At 40.4% G+C, this 19,910-nt stretch overlaps 1 protein-coding gene across 1 annotated transcript in view; it reads left to right on the top strand.

The window, feature by feature from the left end:
- FRAS1 (Fraser extracellular matrix complex subunit 1) overlaps nt 1-19,910 on the top strand; it is a 412,381-nt gene that overhangs the window by 237,682 nt on the left and 154,789 nt on the right. The window contains exons 19-20 of the mRNA XM_004681192.2: nt 1,642-1,782; nt 5,159-5,302. Of these exons, the coding sequence (XP_004681249.1) occupies nt 1,642-1,782; nt 5,159-5,302 (285 nt within the window). The remainder of the gene's footprint in view (nt 1-1,641; nt 1,783-5,158; nt 5,303-19,910) is intronic.

The raw sequence follows: 19,910 nt of genomic DNA, 5'->3' as shown, positions 1-19,910 counted from the left end.
GGCGAGAAAATAACAAAAATAATGAACAACCATAGACCAGAGACATTCTGTGGGGGTGGAGTGGGGAATGGGATCAAAAACGGGGGGGTGGGGGAGGGAGGGAAATGCACGGGACTATGGTGGTGGCACAGGGGTGATTTGGTGATGGGAAACCCGTGGGGATTACAATTGAGATGAAAAAAAAAATGTGCAAAATGATGTAAAAATAAACTTTTTTAAAAAAAAAAAAGATAGGTTGTTAGTCATGGTTCCAACTAGGAGGGGATACTTCACACCATGCAGGGGACCACAAGGAGTAGAAGCAAGGAAGGTTACGAGGCACAAGGAATGAGGGGAAAACATGGACAAAATTTTTAATGTGGTTTCTGTTGGGATGCACCTAAGGTAAGCAGACCTAGGAGGGCTAGTTTGAATTATGTCAGTGGATTTGGGGTGCGGGGTCTCCCTCCAGATGTCTGGTATCTGACCTGGCTGGGTAGGGGTGAGGATAGCAGTGCTGAGTGATTCTAAGACCCAGTATAGGAGGTGGGTGGAAGACCCAGTATAGGAGGTGGGTGGAAGACCCAGTATAGGAGGTGGGTGGAAGACCCAGTATAGGAGGTGGGTGGAAGACCCAGTATAGATGGGTGTTAAAAACAGCTTCACAGGCTAGTCATTTACTGTTTCTAGCAACTGCCTAGTTCTGGGAGGGCTAATCTCACTAAGACTAGGTGTTGATCATGCCAAAACATCAGAAACATGGAAAATAAAAATGCATTTTCCCACTGGCCATGGGAAAATGATGCTCTATACCTTTATATTCAAAGGCTGGTAGAGGCAAGTAGATATATTTTTTTTTCTTCCACCATTGTTTTTACACCTGTGAGTAATTTAACATAGGACTTAATGGTATTAATTACAGCTAAGATCTATTAAACCCTTATGATGCGTTCAGCACTATATAAGAACTCTACATGCATCAACACAATTAGAGTCCCCAACACCCCATGTGGTATGGAGAGTTTATATTCTCATTTTTTATACACGAGGAAGTGGGAGCTTGAGAAATTACAGAACTTAGTCAAAGTCACTTAGAATTGCTATGTGATGCTCTTATTCTCTATGCTGTTCTACTCTCATTCATCCTATTCCAGTTACTAGTTTGTATGTCTATGCATGCAACTATTTTGAGTGATTCAAAATGTTGGCTAGTTCCTCTCACTGGTCACTGTCCAGTCACCATGAGAGAGTAAGAACCATATAAACCATGTGGAATCAATAAATAAGTTCCCATCACCAGTCATTTTAATTGGAGCAGTCTGATAAACAGAGATTCGATGGAGCAACTGTCCAGAGGGAAGGAGACCTGTCTTGTTGTTTTTGTTCTTTATCTGACGGACTCAGAATGGGGATATTGGAAGGAAATGGTGTTTGACTCTGCAAATGGTTATTTCTCTTTGTGCATTCATGCCTTCATCAGGGTTCCACCAAAGCTTGCTTTGTAGAGCACGATTTAGAAGTATGTGAGATGGTGCCTGACCTTGGGAAACTCAGTGAGTTTGCAGAACGTATGCAACCCAGGAATGTCTACGGGACTGACAGAGTGCCCGCTTGTCATCCTTGGCTTTCCTGATCATGCCTCCTTTATCATCTTCCTCCCAGCTTGCCACCGATCCTGCTTTGGGTGTGTGGGGAAGAGCGAACACAACTGCACAGCCTGCTGGCCTGCCCACGTGCTGTTGGGTGGGGCGTGCATCTCTCACTGCCCAGATGGCCACTTTGCCCAAGAAGGCAGGTGTACAGGTGAGTATGTGACATGCCAGGGCGTAGTTCTAGGCCCCATGTTCTTTTTCATAATGCAGCCAGACACTATAATTAGAAATTTGTCATACCAAAGGATGAGGACTGAGCAATAAATCCTTGCCTTGAACTTGGGATAAAGGCATAGTGTAAGCAGAACAAGTGAAATCTTGTTCTTCTGATAGGGAAGTATCTATAAAATGAAAATTTGGAAACAGTTTAAGCCCTTCGCATTCAGCAAGGAATGGATTTCGTGATGGTCATCACGGACACAGGCTCCCACAGACCCTAGCATTTGTATAGGATCAGGCATTTGGCAGTAATGCTGTAACATTCAGCCCCCTTCCCCAGGCTATAGCCTAATAGAGCAGAAAGAGAGAGAGGTGTTTATTTTCTTCTTTGACATGTCGGTACAATACGTTTTTTAAAGAGAGCCTTTATATTTCAGTACTGGGAGATTCTAGAAATTACTAGTTGAGATTAGTTCAATATTTTATTAGAATTGACAAAATACTAAAGTTTAAGCACCTTACTTGAGCACTGTTTCCTGTATCTACAGAAAGGGAAAAAAAGGACTGAACACATTCTATGGTGATCATTATTTCAGTTTAAAAATAGACTGTTGTGGCCAGCTTATAGAAAAAAGCCCACAGTTATGACAGTGTATTACATGTATTTATGGAACTGGAAAACAGGTAGTACATTTATAAAATATTTAAGAATAAGTTAATACTTGTTAGATTCCTTTGGTCTCAAACTCCAAAAAGGAAATTTAATGTGAGCACAAATCTAGACGATTGAAGATCAATATTATAGTTCCTTTGGAATCTTCTTTCCCCAAGTACCTTTTTAATCTCTCTAGCTCCCTGATGGGCTTCTTGCTTTAAACATCTTATCAAGCACAAGTGAGGAGCAATCCTGGTTTCTTGATCATTGAGGACACAAGCTTCCACAGACCCTGGCATTTGTCCTTGAAAATTGTCCATATGTGCTTTCCCCCTTGCACAGTTGTTTTGTGTGTGAGTGAGCTTTAAGTAGCTCTAACTCTGCTTGGCCTACACCTCTTGTCTGCTGGAAGCCAGCAGATGGATGGGATCATGAGCAGCAAGGCACCTAGGTCACTGAAAATCCCTAGCGGGAGGAAGACCTGGGTGGTAGAAACCATCCCAGAACACAAGTGTCTTTTCAGCTGGAGTGTGCAACATTGAGAGCCTCAGGAATGCAGGGCGGGAGCTCATGCTTGCCTTCTAATCAGTAGTTCATTTTCTTGCCTTTTTTTTTTCTTTTTAACTTTTTATCTTCTCTTGGCTTCTCACCAGAAGTGAGAGGCGGCTGATTTTACTCAAAATCTACGCCTTTGCTTTCTACCAACTCTGAGCCAGAAGGGAATTTTTTTGTTGACAGTTCTAGCAAGCTGTACCCAGCTCTAGTCCCTCTCCTCCCCTCCTCTTGGAATGAGACAGGCTTAGCCCTCCTTGTCCTTGGCAGAAAAATCCTTCAATCTCCTTCCATGTGTTCGCTCCTGCTGCCTGCTTTGGCAGCGCAAATACATCCGCAGCTGCAACTTCTTTTATTTCTTGCCATCCTTCTCTTTATTGCCTACACCTACTGTGACTCACTTGTTTTCTATTCAGTGTAGTACCTCTTATTAACTTGGTGGTTTTTCTGGGGGAAATACAGATTCAATATAATTTTGTCTAAGGAGGAGAACTTCAAATACAGTTCATGGTAACCACCAGAAGTCTTTCTCCTGTTCTTTGTATTGTAAATAATAAGCATTGTTGCTGAAATCTGGCATCCGCACGCGGTGTGACCTGACAGGAGAACAGGGCTGGTAACTGAATTAGTGAGACATTTTGGGTCTCCTTGCTGTGGATGGTTCCCCTTTTACCTGCCAGGAATTTCTGAGAGGCGAAATGGTTCCCTCCTCTCCCAGTTGTGCTCTTTTTGAATCATGGTATTTTACGGAGAGTGTATCTTTTCACTTATGCTCTGCTCAGTAACTGTGATCTGAACCAATTCACTCACATAGATGGAGGATCATGATGGCTTTGCTGGAAAGTGCAGCCAGTTACTCTGATATTTGTTTGATTGTTTATCAGTATAATCTAGCTAAGTGACATTAATTTTTATAGATATATGTTATTGGCAGAAATATGTATGTATGTATGTATGTATGTATGTATGTATGTATGTATGTATGTATATATAAACAATTACATTGTTGTTCATTTTGTACAAAGTTTGATTTCTCCCCTCAGGCGTAATTCCCATAATTGTCCCAACACCACATCTTTCGTGAGCCATCACCATAGTCCTTTGTATTCTTCCCTTCCCTGGCTTCATTACTCTTCTCCTGCAATTTTTGCCTTTTCCCTCGCCCTTTGTTCAGTTTCCTTATATTTCCCTTATAAATGAGACCGTGTGATATTTTTCTTTTTCCTTCTGATTTATTTCACTGAGCATAATCCCTTCTAGTTCCATTCATGTTGCTGCAAATGGCATGAGTTTATCTTTTTTAATCTCGATGTAGTATTCCATTGTGTATACACCCTAAATCTTCTTGACCCATTTGTCTATTTTGGGGCATTTAGGTTGTTTCCATACCTTAGCTATTGTAAACAAACAGTGCTGCAATAAACACAGGGGTGCAGATTTCCTTTCAAATTAATGTTTTTGCGTCCGTCGGGTAGATTCTGAGGATTATAATCCCTGGGTCATATGGTAGCTACATTGAAATAATTTGAGGAACCTCTACACAGCATTCCATGGTGGCTGGGTCAGTTTGCTGGCGATGTAAAAAGGTTCCTTGTTCTCCTCACCCAGTATTTGTCATTGACAATTTTTTAATAGGAGCCATACTCACGTGTGTGACGTGGTACCTCATTGTGGTTTTGACTTGCATTTCGCTGAAAGTAAGTGACACTGGACATTTTTTTTCATATTCCTGTTGGCCAATTTGCCTTTCTTCTTTGGAGAAGTATCTTTTTTAGCTCTTCTGCCCTTTTTTTTTTTTTTTGACTGCTTTGTTTTTGTTGAATTGTGTAGCTCTTTCTAGATCTTAATTATCTGTCACTTGCTGGCCGTATCACCTACTCAGTAAGGTTTTTGGCTACTATGTCTTGCTATGGACGGTTTTTACTCTGATTTTTGTGGTTCAGGATTCCATATTCTTTTTAGGAACTGTATTTTCATTTCTAACAAAAGTACAGACCTCATGTGTGTCTTAGTCAGATGTGTGCATGAGGCTTGTGCAGGGATCTTCAAAAGCTTGTTTGTGTTTGAGGTCAGCTCTTACTGTAATTTGTAGCTGGTGTTAAATGCTTCCTGGACTGACATGCTGAGGTGATAACTCCGGCTCTCATGTTTGTTCCCCCAGAATGCCACCCCATCTGTAGGCAGTGCCATGGCCCTTTGGAATCTGACTGCATCTCCTGTCACCCCCATGTCACCCTTAATGGGGGGAGCTGCAGGACCAGCTGTAAGGAACAGCAGTTCCTCAACCTTGCGGGCTACTGTGCAGGTGAGTGAGACCTTCTTATCCTCAGAAATTAGGGCCAGAGGCTGGGGTTCCTTATCATCTGATTAACTGCTCTTTTCTCAGTTTTCTCCTCTTTGGGAACTCACTTCACTGGTTTCTCTTGGACACTTAGTAAATATGTAGATTCAAGTGGAACAGTATAATAACACTCTTGTAATTATCCTGAAAAAAAAAAAAAACACAAATCGGTTAACCTCATACTAATGAAGAATGAAATGATAATGATGATAATGTACACATGTGACACACTCTTAAGATAGTAAAATGTGTTTTCAAATTAGTCACTCTGAAGACTGCCTGCCTTTTTTTCTACATTTTCTCCTGAAACTTACTGTGGAAAGTCCATGCCATCAGCCCTAGAAACAAAAATTTAGGGAGAATAACCCCAAGGTAAGTCAGTGGAACTGAGATTTTCTCCTCCTCATTTTAGTACTTAGATAGCAAAAAATAATTAGGAAAGCAGCCTGGAATTTGCATAACAATAAAGAATTCATGCAATGGCTTTGTTCATCTATCCCCCCTTCATACAGCAAATATCCTTGAGTGTCAACGAAAGATCAGATGCTCAGAACACAAGAAAGACAAGAAAGAAGATCCTGCCCTCAAAGAGCTCACCATCTAGAGGGAGGTGTCTATAGACTAGTAGCTTATTTTATATTTCTTGACTACTGTCCAAGTTGAGGAAAAACTGGAAAAGTTTTCCTGCAGCTCTGATGTCACAGCCTGAAGGGCTTGGCTGGAAGCTATCCTGGGAGATGTGAGGAAGGAGTTGGTGGGATGCACCGCAGAGGGGCAGACCTGCCTGAAGGTCTTGCCCCTGGCAGGAAGGAGGTATTCTCTATTGTCTAGATCCTGGTACTAAGCACAGCATTCACTCTGGGGAAGTGCTTGCTAGTTCTAGGGTGGTGCATTGAGGAGGTGGAGCCACAGCATGTCAGTGGCAGTGCTCAAGTAGTGCCACCAACGCACATGATGCATCCCTTTTTACATGTGACATTGGCTAAAGACTAGACATTGGGATAAGGTCTGTCCTCCAGGAAGACTCAGCTGTCTGGGCTGCAGCCAAATAGTGTTGGGTTTCAAGTCAAAACTCAATTGTAAAGTCTGAAAATATCATATTAACAATGAAAAAATAGAAACTCTGAGAGTTCAGGCTTATGATCAATGAATATTCCATCAGATAGAACACGAGAGCCTACTGCTGGTACTACCAGTTGTAGTCAGAGCTGACTTGGGAAGTGGACAAGTGGGAGACATCCATGCCAGCCCTTGTAGAGGAATTTAGGGTGGCAGGGTTGACTAGTATTGTAATTTGTAAGTCCTAGTTCAGCTACTGATTCTTATGGTAGAATATGGCAGAACAGCTACTATGAGAACTGTTTACTAACAGAGTTAAAGAATATTAATCGTTATTTACTGAGAATCCACTGAACATATGCTGCTATGCTTCTGTTTGAGGGGAACAGAGACCTTCCAGGATATTTTGAGTGGATGGGAAAATGACATAATTGCTGTTAACAAATCAACAAAGCATATTGTGAATAATAACACCAAGGGGTAGTAAAGATTGTAGTCAGAGGAGAGAGAAGTATAAGATATAGATGGCATTGGAGAGGAGATGGAACCCAACTTTCTTCCCATGGGATGGCTTGGATTCCATTAGACAAAGGAAGGTCAGGCAGGCTTTCTGGGTATGGTTCTATGAGTGACAGACCCTGAGGGGAAAACACACGAGCTATTCACAGTCAGTGTGTGGCCTGACCTGTTTAAAGAACATGGTCCATATTAAAGCATATTAAATGAAATGGTTGGACAATGTAAGTTGGAACCAGAAAAACCAAAGTCCCAGGCCCAAAATATTGGTGTGGGCAATGTCATAAGAGTTTGGAAGAGGACTATCACTTGAGTAAGCATTGGTTATGTGCAGGAAGTCTGCAAACTCTGTGGAAAATAGACTGGAGCAAAGAGTATAGCCAGAGAGAAGAGGTAGAAGGTAGGACCTTAATGGCACTTTTCTATTTCCAACCTTTTCTGCATAGAAGTTCTAAAATTTTCATGCTGAGGCATATTTTATAAATAAATGTTTATATAAGGAGATTGGAAAAATTTAATTTTTAATGAGCTCTGTTCTCTCTAATGTCCGGAGCCCTTTTGATACTAAATTAGGTGATTAGGAGAGACATTAATTTTTTAAGCCTAATAGAGGACCATTAGAATAAAGAATCGTGGGACAAGGCTAAATGACAATGGAAGTCACCAGTTTGGAAGAGCAGGTGCCACTACAATAAGCTGGATGAGGCTAACCGTGGCTGTCCTGGTAAGTGTGTATAGTTAAGTAAAGCTTTCAAATAAGGTAACCATTTCCTGGTGCTTATAAATTCTTTGTTGATGAGAGACTGATAAATCAGTATTTGTTACAGAAAAATTAGACAGAGGTGCAGGGGCAGTGAGAGGATTCACCAGAGACAGAGTGGGGAGCAGAACAGGCAGATCAATGAAGCACACCGCCGAGGGGAGCAGCAGGCGGGTCAGGAGAGTTCTGCCCGGCCATGTGGATCACCTCCGGGGTGGGGATCGAACGCATGCTGACGTGGCTTTAGCTTCTTAGTGCTGTGCTTTAACCCGCTGCGCCACCAGGGAGGGCCCTGGACCATTAATTTTAATTGTTCACCTCTCAGAGAACTGCATTGACCCCAAAGTTTAATATGCACGCGCGCGCACACACACACACACACACACACACATACAAATGTATATATGTATATTGGGGGTATGTATAGCATTGTAATGCATCTCTTCATTTACAGTTCCATTATACATTTATTAAATAAGCGTATGCTCATTGCCAAGTACTGCTCTGGGCTCTGGGGATACACATGTAGTACAGCATGGTGAGGCATTTAAGAAATGCATAGTATGTGAAAGGAAGCTGCCTGTATTGTATATGCTATTGCTGAGCATATGGAGTGAGCCAGTGGGGCAAAACCTCAACCCACTTGCTGTCTCTGCGTGTGTTTTTATGGGAGTGGGTAGTAAAGGGTGTTTGGAATGTGGTAATTGAGATGATTTTGAAAGATGAATCAGAATTAGAAGGGTTTGAAGATTTGGAAGTAGAACATCCCAGAATTTGGATGAAGGAAGACTGTCTATTTAGGCACCAACAAAGACTTCAGAGCTTCAAGCTTGAGCATTGCAGTGGTGGGACCTAAACCAGAAGGAGGCAGATCCCGGTCAGGAAAACCTCTGTGTGCTCTGTGGAGGATATTGCACTTTGCCATCAATGCTGGGGATTCTGTTGGAGGTTTTATCAGGAAAACATCATGGTTATAAGTCTATAGAGCAAGATCTGTGTAAGATTGCTTGCAAGAAGATAAGACAAGGTCAAAAAGAAGTTTAAAAAGAAGTTGCAGAAATCCAGACAGGAGATGACTCTGATGAGAGTTCTCTGATGAGAGTTCTGCTGAGGGGAGGGAGAGAAGGTATGTGACTTCACACCACATCAATGACCTATGAAGTTGATCCAAGTGAGGTTACTGTTTTGTGGCACAAAGTGTGCAAATTCTTTATGGTTTAAAGTAATAGAAACAACAGAGGTTGGCCATCTCTTAGTTCTGACATTAAGGGAAAGGGAATTTCAGCGATGATGTCCAAATTTTTGATCAAATATTCAAGGAAAAGGAATATATTTACCAAGGTCCAGATTGGGAAGCAATGAGAAAGATAATTGCTTGAAATTGGACAATTTCAAGTAGGAAGTAACTATTGGACATACAGGGGTAGTTCGAAGAGGAGGTTGAAGGTCTGAATGAACCAGGTTTCATACTGTAGTCACTGGGAGTTCATCTGCTCTCTTACTTAATCCTTATCTTACCCTAACCCAGAGTCCTAGAATTTTAAAAATTGTTTATAGTTGTGGAACTTTATTTTCAACTTAATGTTGCTTCAGTCAGGTTGTAGTTAACTTCCTGGGACCTTGCAGTGACGCTTACCTAAACTCCTAAAGGTGTTAGGAGGAGTCTCTTGGGGACTAAGCAGAAGGTAATCCACCTCATGCAGTGCCTTAGTGGAATATATTTTCACTCTCTTTGGGGAGTCCTGGCACAGTAGAAGCCCTGGAGCGTACCCTCTCTGCTCCCTCCATGATGTGTGAACTTTCCAGAGTGGTAGGATTGCTCATAAGATTCATTTATTCTCTATCTGAGCTGTACCTAAGATCATCATCAGAGACTCTTAATTGCACTTAGCTGTTTAAGAAAGAAAATTGCATCTAATCCATCACCCAGACAAGAATAAACACATCCTGGGAACAGGTCCAGTAACCTCAGTGTGTTATCACATATGGGGATGTCATATGTGTGGGTATTTTTTCTGTAAATCGATCAAAGCAAATATGCAGGTTATGATATTTATGCCACTGCTAAGGTTTTTAAAGATAAATGAACTGGGTTGAGAGGTAGGAGTGGGTAAGATTACAGCAGACATGGTTAAGTGTTATGGAAAACCAAGTTATTTTTTTTCCCTATAGATTTCCCCCTTAACATTTTGCCCATGTCACAACAAAATTATCCAAAAATTCCAAAGCCTGGGTGTTTCCTCCATTTGTCTTTCTCAGCAAAATGCTTTCTCCCACGTATATAAGAGGGTGAGCATTAAAAAGATATTATGTGGGAGAAATATTCAGTTGCAGATGCATTTAAAAAAATGCCTTAACTTTGTGGAATGCTTAATGAGATGGCTATACTTTTGAGTTTTTATGAAAAAAAGGAGATCACAATGAGAGCAACATTGTAGAGGGAGAGACTGAAAATTTTTAATCAGTTGGCTTGTTTGAGTGGTTGAATTTCAGGGGATTAAAAATCCGTTTATACAGTTATTTTCTAAATGCTAGTTTATTTTCTTCATACATCTGTTATCTAAATATAAGTAATAGAAGTGTCAGTGAAGAAATATTACTCTGAGATTTTCATATCATATCCCATATTACTCAAGTTTTGAGCGGTAGTTAATAGGTATTACATGCAAAAAAGACTCAGGGCAAATAAATTTGAGAAGCTCTCAGTGAAATCATTAAGCAGCTTTCTTTATTGCAGGCTTTTTCAGAACCTTAAGTAGGCAGATGTGCGCTGTGAATTTCTAAGATGAAGAAGGCTACAGGTCACTTCCCAAACATTTCATTGCAGACCCTGCCCCTTCGTTTATTGTAGTCTCTCACCATGCTATCCAGTGGTTTTCTGCACCATTGATGTTAACATGTTGAACAATTTATTGATACTTCCTAAAGGGAAAACGAAATCATGAATGCATGCACAGTTTGTGGGCTGCTTCCTCTCTCCATGCTCCTCTCCTGCCCCACCCATTCCTTCCCATTCTTCCCTTTCTTGTGGGCAAGGAGAGGGGCTGCAGATCAGGCTCAAGGGTTTGTCTCTCTATGTTTTTTGCCTGCAAAGAACATTGAAGATGGATTGGCAATTTTCCTCCAGTGTTGAGTGTAGAAGTGTTTGCTCTCTGAAACTGAGTGAAGCCATTTGTTGACTGATTAGAAAACCTGTTAACATTTGTCTTCCAAATCATAGAAGAATTCTTTTAGACTCTTTATGATTGAAAGTGGGCCCCAGAAATAGGGTGGACAAGGTTGAAATGCACAGATTAACAAAACAACAAATGGTTATTTTTGAATAAGCTGATATAACTGCAGCACTGAGCAATGAGGAAAACCAGTTCAAGTTGAAGATTATCAGGGAGCTGGGAAGGTGCCCATGCCAGCAGTGTACCAGCTCTCTGCCCCCAGACACAGAGACGTGAAACTGGAGAAGGAGAGCCAGTTCTCTTTCACAGCAGCTTCTATTGTGTGGGAGGGGAGAGTTGGCACGGCTTTAAATCGTGCTGTAGCTGTTAAAAACCGAAAGGAAAGAGGCACACACTACAATGTGTAGCAATTACTAGCTTATTTTGACAATGGAAATCCTACCTGACAGTCCTTCTTGGCCTGACTCAGATTCCTTCCCATCTGGGACCTGCTACCTCTTGGCATCTCTCAGGTTGTTCTTCCTAGAATGCTGATCATTTCTACTAGTTACTTAGCACTTGGCATTGACTAGCTCATGTTCTCTATGAGTGATCTTTTCATGGGCTGTAATAATTGGTGGCTGTTATGAGGGCTCATTAGGTGACAAGCATTGTGCTAATTACTTTGAATGCATTTTGCCATTACATATTAATAATGATCCTCCCAGGTGAATAATAATTTGATCATTATTTTGAATGAGAAGAAACTGAAACACAAAAAGAAATTGAAATTTGCTCAAAAAGGCCAAAGTCTTGAAACAAAGAGCTGAGATTTGGAACAAAGAGCATGCTTCCAGAATCCACTTACTGAACCATGTTGCTATGCACCATGATGCCAGATATAGTTGAGTACATAGAGTAAGTGATTAGAGCAAAAATGTGTTGGTGGACTTAAAGATGGATTGGCAGGAACTGGTATGACAAGGTGACTTATTGAGGCACAGTTGGAAAAAGTTCTAAGATCTTGCTAATCTGTTTTAAAGGGTGACTGATTTAGACTGCCATGTGTATTTTATCCTTATAAAATGAATATACTTGAAAGAACATTAATGCATACTTAAATTTTAATACTTGACATCACTTCACATTTACTTTAATCCTTTCACTGTAAACATATATCCACTGATCATAGTCATAGTCAGTGATAGCTATGTCTTAAATATCTTAATGCTGTCATCAATATGACTTTGATTTACATACTTCCATATTTGGCAAATATTGGAAAGGTCCACATAGGTGTCATCTTTAATGCTTAAATTTCAATTCCATTGTATTTGTGTAATCTAAGTGGACTCATCATATCCCTGTAGTGTTGCACCAGCAGGACGTAGGTTTATTCCTCACTCTATGGTAGGTTAAATAAGGCGATGGCTGGATTAGGTCTGTTTCATGTATGTTGCTAATAATGATGTGTTCATGGCACTTTATATTTTTCAAAACATTTACTCACTTATCTTTTCATTTGTTCATCCCAAGGAACCCTCCTGCAGCAGTGGGAATGAGAGCTCAGTTAGCCCATTGATGGAGATCAAGAGATGCTAGGTGAATGAATGAGTCTGGAATCCTAATGTGTATTATAATTCCCTTCAAATGCAACATATACTAATTATGCAGTGATATTTCTTCTTAATGGGACCCTTTTTTGTGGTTCTTATCTTATTTTTCAGTACACACTCATTCCATCTGGTCCTAGTCTTCTATCTCTGTATTTTTTCAATTTTCCTGTACCTTCTACTTTTTTTTAAAGACTTCTTTATTTTCCTTATCTCCTTTTTTTGCAATGCACTTTCTTTTCTTATTTTGTCTTGTCACCCTATCTCTGGCTGGGTGAACTATGAATTGCATATCCAGTCTCACTCTGGAATGAATTGCATATCTAGTCTCACTCTGGAACTTTCAGTGATTGTCTCTTTCTTGTTTTCTCAATTTCTGTTTTATTTAAGAGACCGCATAGTCTGCTGAAGGATGATTGAATATTTCAAAGCATTTCTTTTCTTTGAACTTTTTCTTTCAGACCAAAAAATAAAAAAAAGAATGTGACCTCTGTTTAAATTGAGGCCTTCTTAAATTAAAAAAAAAAAAAAGAACTTACACAATCTTATACAATATTTTTGCCTTCATGTGACTTTTACTGAACAATACATTACCTACCTAGTAAAGACAGAAAGACCATAACTTATAAGTTTTGATTTGGCAGGACTCCCAAAGTAGTCAGAGTTGTTGGTCTAAGTTTCATGGAAAGCTTTTGGGGGTCTAAACTTAAAGAACACATCTAGGGAGAGGCCCTGTGATGTTGGGTTAAGAACAATGGATGTTTTGATGGTGAGTGTGGTTATGTATACCTGTGTGGTTATGTGGAGGTGTGATCTATTCTCCTAAATCATATACAGTGTGATAAACCAGTATTACTTCAATAAGAAAAAAAGGCAAAGAAAAAAAATAACTCAGCTAAATTTAAATGATAGTACTAAACATAGCTAAACTATTAAAACTACATTTACTTTTCTTGCATACATGTAAGAAAGCAATTTAGTACAAAGAAGTGCAAATTAAATATAAGCATGCTAGTCAATAACATGTTAGTTGTAAGTGAGCCTATTACAGATACAGAATAATCACTAATGATTATTGAACACTTACTATGAGCTGACTCTTCACAGGCATTACCCAATTTCATTCTAATTGTAATCCTGGGAGCTTGATACTGTGATTAATACCATTTCCATTTTGGGTAATGTCTGAAATTGTAGATGTTAACCATTTCCCCCAGCATTGCTTAGTGACAGAGTAGTACAGTTGGGCACTAAAGTCATGCCATTGTAAAGGGGGCCTGTATAACCCAAGTGTCATCCACCTTTTTCACCTGATCTAGTTCTGACAAGGCACTTTCAGCTACTCCACAATCATGTTAACAAATCTTTTTGATGCTTTGGCATCTTGCCCACGGTGGATTTTCCCCACTTTCCCCATCAGCTCAAATTTTATTTACATCAGTCTACAACTTACTTACTTTTTGTTTAGAAGATTATCATACTATGGTAAAAACAACCACCCCCCTCGCCTTTCTCTTCAAATGTCTCTGTTCTTCTAGACACCACTATTTCCTCATTCCTCCCTCTGAGAGAGGAGCTTCCTCATCTTGGCCCAGGGAGCTCCTCCATCTGGGACCCAGCGTCTGTCATGAACTAGTCTTTCTGGTCAATTATTGCCTCTTCTGGCTTCATGTTTTACCTCCTCGTTCCCTCTTTATCCTTTCTACTCTCCTTCTCCAAACCCCTTTCAGTAGGGACCTTAGTGTCTTTCACACCCTAGTCCAATCTTGATTCTGCTGTCTCTTTAGATTGTGTATCAAGTGCACACATGCTCATAACCTCCAGACCCTCATTGTCATCTTCCTGGTAGACATCTGATCCACAGGGAAACCAGACTCAAAAAAAATTCCAAAAGAAACCCTTCATCTGTACCCCCACCTCCTAGTCAGGTCCTTTTCTTCCTTCTCCTGACTTTCTTGTTCATTCATTATTGGTTTTCAGTTAGATCAACTCAAACACCTGCTTCTTCCATACCCCTAATCAACATATTCTCATCACCTCTTGCAAGTTGTACCTTAGCAATGACTCTTGAATGTATTACCTTTTCCCCATTAATTCAGAGAAACCCAAACTAATCTTTCTCATATAGCTTCAGTATTTTTCTAAAGGTTCATTCCTACTAGAGCTCAACCTACTCCTTCCTGAGAGGGGAAGATCCACCTTTGTTCACAAATACTAATGCTTCCCATTGCCCCCCACATTAAGTGAAAATTCTTCCCTCTAATTTTCAAGGCACTAGTCTTCCTCACTTCCTGAGTGAATGTCTGGAGCCCTGATCATATTGGATGCTCTTCTCCACTCACTCCTGCCCTCTCTTGTGTATCTGTATGCATTGTCTTCCCTTCTAACTGGCATGTTCTCGGCTGGGCACCATTTGCAAATACGCTCACAAGTTCAAGTCACTTTAAATCCCTTTTGAAAATATTCTCTGGGTGTGGTATGTCACATATCCGAAGGATGTGATCCTATAACTCTGAGTCAAATATAGTGTTGTAAACTAATGTTACTTCAATTTCAAAAATAGATCAATAAAAATGAAATTTTTCTGGCCCTCCTCTGACACCTATTGCATTTTAGGTGTGGGCTTTCTCCTTAGATGTTGTCACCAGCATCTCAAGAAAAGGATCTGTTTCTAACTCCATTCTTTGTCTCCTGAAATAACTTCTGTAGTGCCTCATACCCAACTGGAGCTCAGCAGATTGTAACTAATGTGAAACTTTTTCACATGATGGTAAACCCAGAGTAAAACATAAATTGATTGTAGGTCAGGTACAAGGCATGGCTATAGATAGGTAAGGTGGCACTCCATTCTCCCTGATGACACCAAACCAGGAGAGAGCTGGGCTCTTACACGGACGCTTCCTCTCAGCCCTCTTTTTATGGGCTCTCAGTTTTGGTCCTACCATGGTCTTCTCAATGTTCTCAACACACGTGTCAGCTTGTCAGAACTTGTAGAACTACTGTCCTATAATGTTAGAGCATTAGCATTGTCAAAGTCAAAGTTGTTTGTTTTTTTTTCTGCTTTCTTTTTTTTTCAGGCTAAAACAGTAGCAAAACACAGACACTAAAAAAGAGGGATTTTCCTTGTGTTCTTTCTGGTTTCTGTACTCATCAAATCCTTTAACAAAAAGAACACATGATATATAGGAGCTCTTGGGTGGGCTAGGACTATAGTAATGATTCAGGTGAGGAAAGGGTGCTTCTTTGTCCTCTGCTATCCATATGCTACTTTCTGGGTTCCTCCTCTGCTTAACTCACAAGTAGAGCCCACTATGTTTTAAACATTGCATCAGAATTCATATTCTACATACTTTAAGGAACCCGAGGTTGGGATGAAAGCATTTCTTTGTGCCTGGCGAGGGCTAGCTCCAAGCACTGATTATTTTAACTGTTTCCAAACACATTTAATGTGGTTGCATTAAGAACCTAATTGACTGACAGGACATTATTAAAAATCTCACAGTGTGTCTAAATTTGTTTTTATAGGTCATTATTTATCAGCTAAGGAGTCACTACTCCATAAAACCAACATCCAAAGCCACTGCTTCGACAGTACACATTTACTTTAATATCGTCAAGCTTTTTTGACTTTGCTCCAAAGACATGAAATAAGTCATTTCACTGCCCTGTGCTTCCATCCATCATGATTGTGGGTAATCCTCACTGATCCTCAAAGCAGAGCCTTTGTGATTTGAAGAAAGCATCACATAGTGATGACCACATGCAATTTCCTCACAGCTGCAAGATGACATATTTGTGGATTTTGCTGCTGCTGAGTCAAAATATTAATATTTTATCTCTTTAATTTTTTAACATGTTGGCATGCTGTGTATATTGAGAAAACAAATGGAATCCTCTCCTTGCTTAACAATAAGAAATGTATTTATTTCAGCTCCAGCTAACACTCTGTTTCCAGGCTCCGTTGTAATGTGTTCATTAATTTGTTTGTTTAAAGTGCTAATTCACTGGGTTTGTTAGCAAGCAAGCACATACACCAACAACTGGAATTCCATCTGCCTAGCACATGCTTATTATATCACAGGAAAAGACACAGGCTAAACATGAATGTGTCTTGCTCTCTTTTCTTTCCTTGTCACCCTTAATGAATCTGTTATTTAAAGACTTCACTATAATGAAATAATGACAGATAAGATTTCTGTACTGAGTAGTAATGGTAGCAAGGTGTTTAAAAGCAATTAATGGATACACACTCACCATTTAAACATACTTGAGGTTAGCCTTCTTTTTTGATTACAGACAGGAAGGTCAGATGCATATTCCTTACGGCATAGACAGGGCTTTTAGGATGGGATATTACTACTTGCAAAATCTGCTAGATTGGTGGGTTGGAAAGTTCATGCCTCTGTTTTAGCAACTTCAGTCCTGGTACAAATTAAGCAGTGGCAATATAAACTTCCCCTTGTGTACCCTGTGAAATTGCCCCAGGTATCACCTGTAGGGAAGAATGTGAGGACAGCTGGAGTGAGGAATGTGGTAAGGGAGTTCACTGTCTTTGTTGTTCCTTCTGAGGATACTGTCATTTTAAGGGTGCAATTTCTGACAGTTCTGCTCCTATAGTATGGATTCTGAATTAGGACTTGTCCGATACTTACCGACTACCAAGGAGAATTCAAGAATGGCCTCCAAATCAGCTTAGGGCTTAGAAAATATGCCCATGGATTTTATTGTCCATGAAGGGACTGTTACAATTCCCTGGGTCACATGGTCACTTCCTGCGGTGAGTGGTAATAGGGCTCACACCACCTCCTAATTATGTTAGATTGTGTAATTAACACATCTGACTGGCCATGGGGATACTTCTCTCTTTGTTATCTCAAATTGTACTGACAAGGCAGTTGTAAATTGCCACCCATGCAGCCAAGTCTCACACTTTTCCTCTTGGCCTGAAGTGTATTTTGAAAACCTTAGATTCACCTTTTCTTGGGCTTCCAGTTCCTCACAAGGTCCTAGTATTTTTGTTCCAGTAGTTGTTTTCTTTCTTTCAAGACATTAGCAGAGGCTACTACTACTAATTGACCAAATTCTTCTTTGTTTTCATTGTCAAAGGAGTCTTGGAAGCTGACAATTTTTTTAAAAGTCCAGTCATACCTGAAAGACCAACTGCTGGTGTTTTTCTCTCCCTTTTTATAGGGTAGTCAGGATCTCCATTCCTGGCCATGCTAGACTTGTTTCCTTCTCTCCTAGTGTCCTTAGTATTCTGAGTCTTGCATGAACCCCTTGAGAATAATCCATCTGTGGTTTGGTATCAACAGAGAAGGGTCTTCTGCAGACATAGTGGACAGAAAGAGAGAGAGCTGCAGGGACCCTCTTTTCCTTAGCAGTGAGTTGATGTTGATAGCTGCTGTATGTCAGCATTTTCTTGGATGGTTGCTTCTTACATCTTCTTTCATCATTGCTTATCTTTCATTCAACAATGACAATTTCCCATTTAAATTTGTCATAAAAGCTCCTGCATACTTAGACTGACAAAGGGTATGCAAACACTCTGAAATGCCTGTAAGTTAAGATGCATACTCCTGGCCCTCCCTGGTGGCGCAGCATGTTAAAATGAAGCTCAGCCACAGCCACATCAGCAAGAGTTCGATCCTTGGCCAGGGAGGTGACCCAAATGATATAGTAGACCTCTCCTGACCCATCCGCTGCTCCCCTCAGCAGTGTACTTCATTGATCTGCCTGTTCTGCTCCCCACTCTGTCTCTGGTGAATCCTCTCACTGCCTATCACATCTAGCCTGTACCCCAGTTCTGTATGCACAAATATTTAAAAAATAAAATAAAATGCATACTCCTTTGTATGACTTACAGGGGATTCCAAATCCCCTAGCCTACCAAAGGTTCTGTGGTTCTTTTGCATGTTCTTTAAGATCCAGCTTTATTGAATTCTTCAGTTCCTTGAGGCATCCTGTTTTGTTCAACTGGTAGATTTTTAGCCACAATTTCTCTCACACCCCATCCAAGTCTCCCAACTCTGTTATATTCCCCTCGCAGCTGACTTTTTACTCCCTTTCTAGCTAACTACTAGCTTCTTCTAGGAACCCTTCCCTGCCTCCTAGACTCATTTGGCACCCCTGTTGTAGACTTCCATGGCCCCCTACTTCTCCTCTTAGCATTCTGAGGGATGTTTTAAAACTCTCACCACAGTCCCCTGACAGTGTCTGCCATATGCTCTCTTGTTGTTCTTCCCACTTTGCCAGTATTCTCAATTGCCCTGTGATGTGGGACTCAATTTGGAGACATGGAGACAGCCCTCTTTAAGACAAAATCCACAGCCTAAGTCCACTCTACTACTGAATTCTTGAATATTCTTCCAAGATGCCTCCAACCTGTTCTGTGGGAAGGGAGGATGGGGACAAAGCAAATGGTCTCTCTCTTCATCTTCTGCTTGAAGAGATTTTCTGACTGGGGTGAAAAGGAGACTGTAGGGTTGGGTAGGCAGGGGAGAGCCTGGGACCCTTGGCCAATGCATATTCAAATTTATTTCCTACTATCTGTGGACAGTGCCCTAGACTCTAAATTTGGTATCTGGCTGATAATGTTCTCTGGGAACACATGATAGCCTGTGTTTCCTGGTCCAGTGGAGGATGGAACAGTGAATAAGGAAAATTATTACTGGTTATTAGCTCAAATTATTGTTTGGTTACACATATGTCATACTTAATGTAATTATATGTCCAGGGTCATTTTCCCTATCAAACTGAAAACTCTATGAGTAAACATTTGAACATTTTTCTATGTTTGGAAGAAAAGATAGATTTTTTTTAATGCTTAACCTCACTTATAGTGAATAAAATAAAAATCAAAACAATAGTGTAATACCAGTTTTCATTAACTAAATTAACCAAGATTGTTTTAAAATTTTCTAATTATTGTGCTTCTGTAAACTTTGTAAGTGTTTTTCATGTTTTCTTCATGCCTCACTTTGGAGTTAGAAAATAAGCCCTCAGAAACAAGCCCCAGTCAGCCCCTCCTCCATGGAGAAGATGACAGTGACCCCAGGGATTGAGCCTGTGGCTTGTCTGCAGATGCCCTGCGGGCCTGGTCACTTGTAGCCTGTCATGCCGAGTTCTGTAGTCTGCCCTCGGGAACCATACTTCTCTGACTGTAAGTCAGCACGCTGGTATTAATCCTCAAGCCTTTGTGCTCTGATTTCTGGTTTCTTTCCTTGAACATCATTACTCACTTCAAGTTCTCCTAAGGTATTCTTTCCTACAAAGAGACTTTGACTTGAAGCATCTCGAGACAGAGATGTTTCTTAGGTTTTAGGAATTTGTTTGTCTTTTCTGTTTGGTTTAATAAAAGTCAGTCAACCTTCAGATTGGCTTCAGAACAGGATTCCAGGGCAATTTATTTAAGGTGCCTTCTGTTGGGCTTATATATACCAGAGTTAGGAATGAAGGCTTATAAGAATGTATTA

The sequence above is a fragment of the Condylura cristata genome, unplaced genomic scaffold, assembly GCF_000260355.1.
Source record: "Condylura cristata isolate star-nosed mole 26May11 unplaced genomic scaffold, ConCri1.0 scaffold00012, whole genome shotgun sequence".
NCBI lineage: Eukaryota > Metazoa > Chordata > Mammalia > Eulipotyphla > Talpidae > Condylura > Condylura cristata.
Note: the sequence above shows the minus strand (reverse complement) of the source record. Positions and strands in the feature narration are given on the sequence as shown.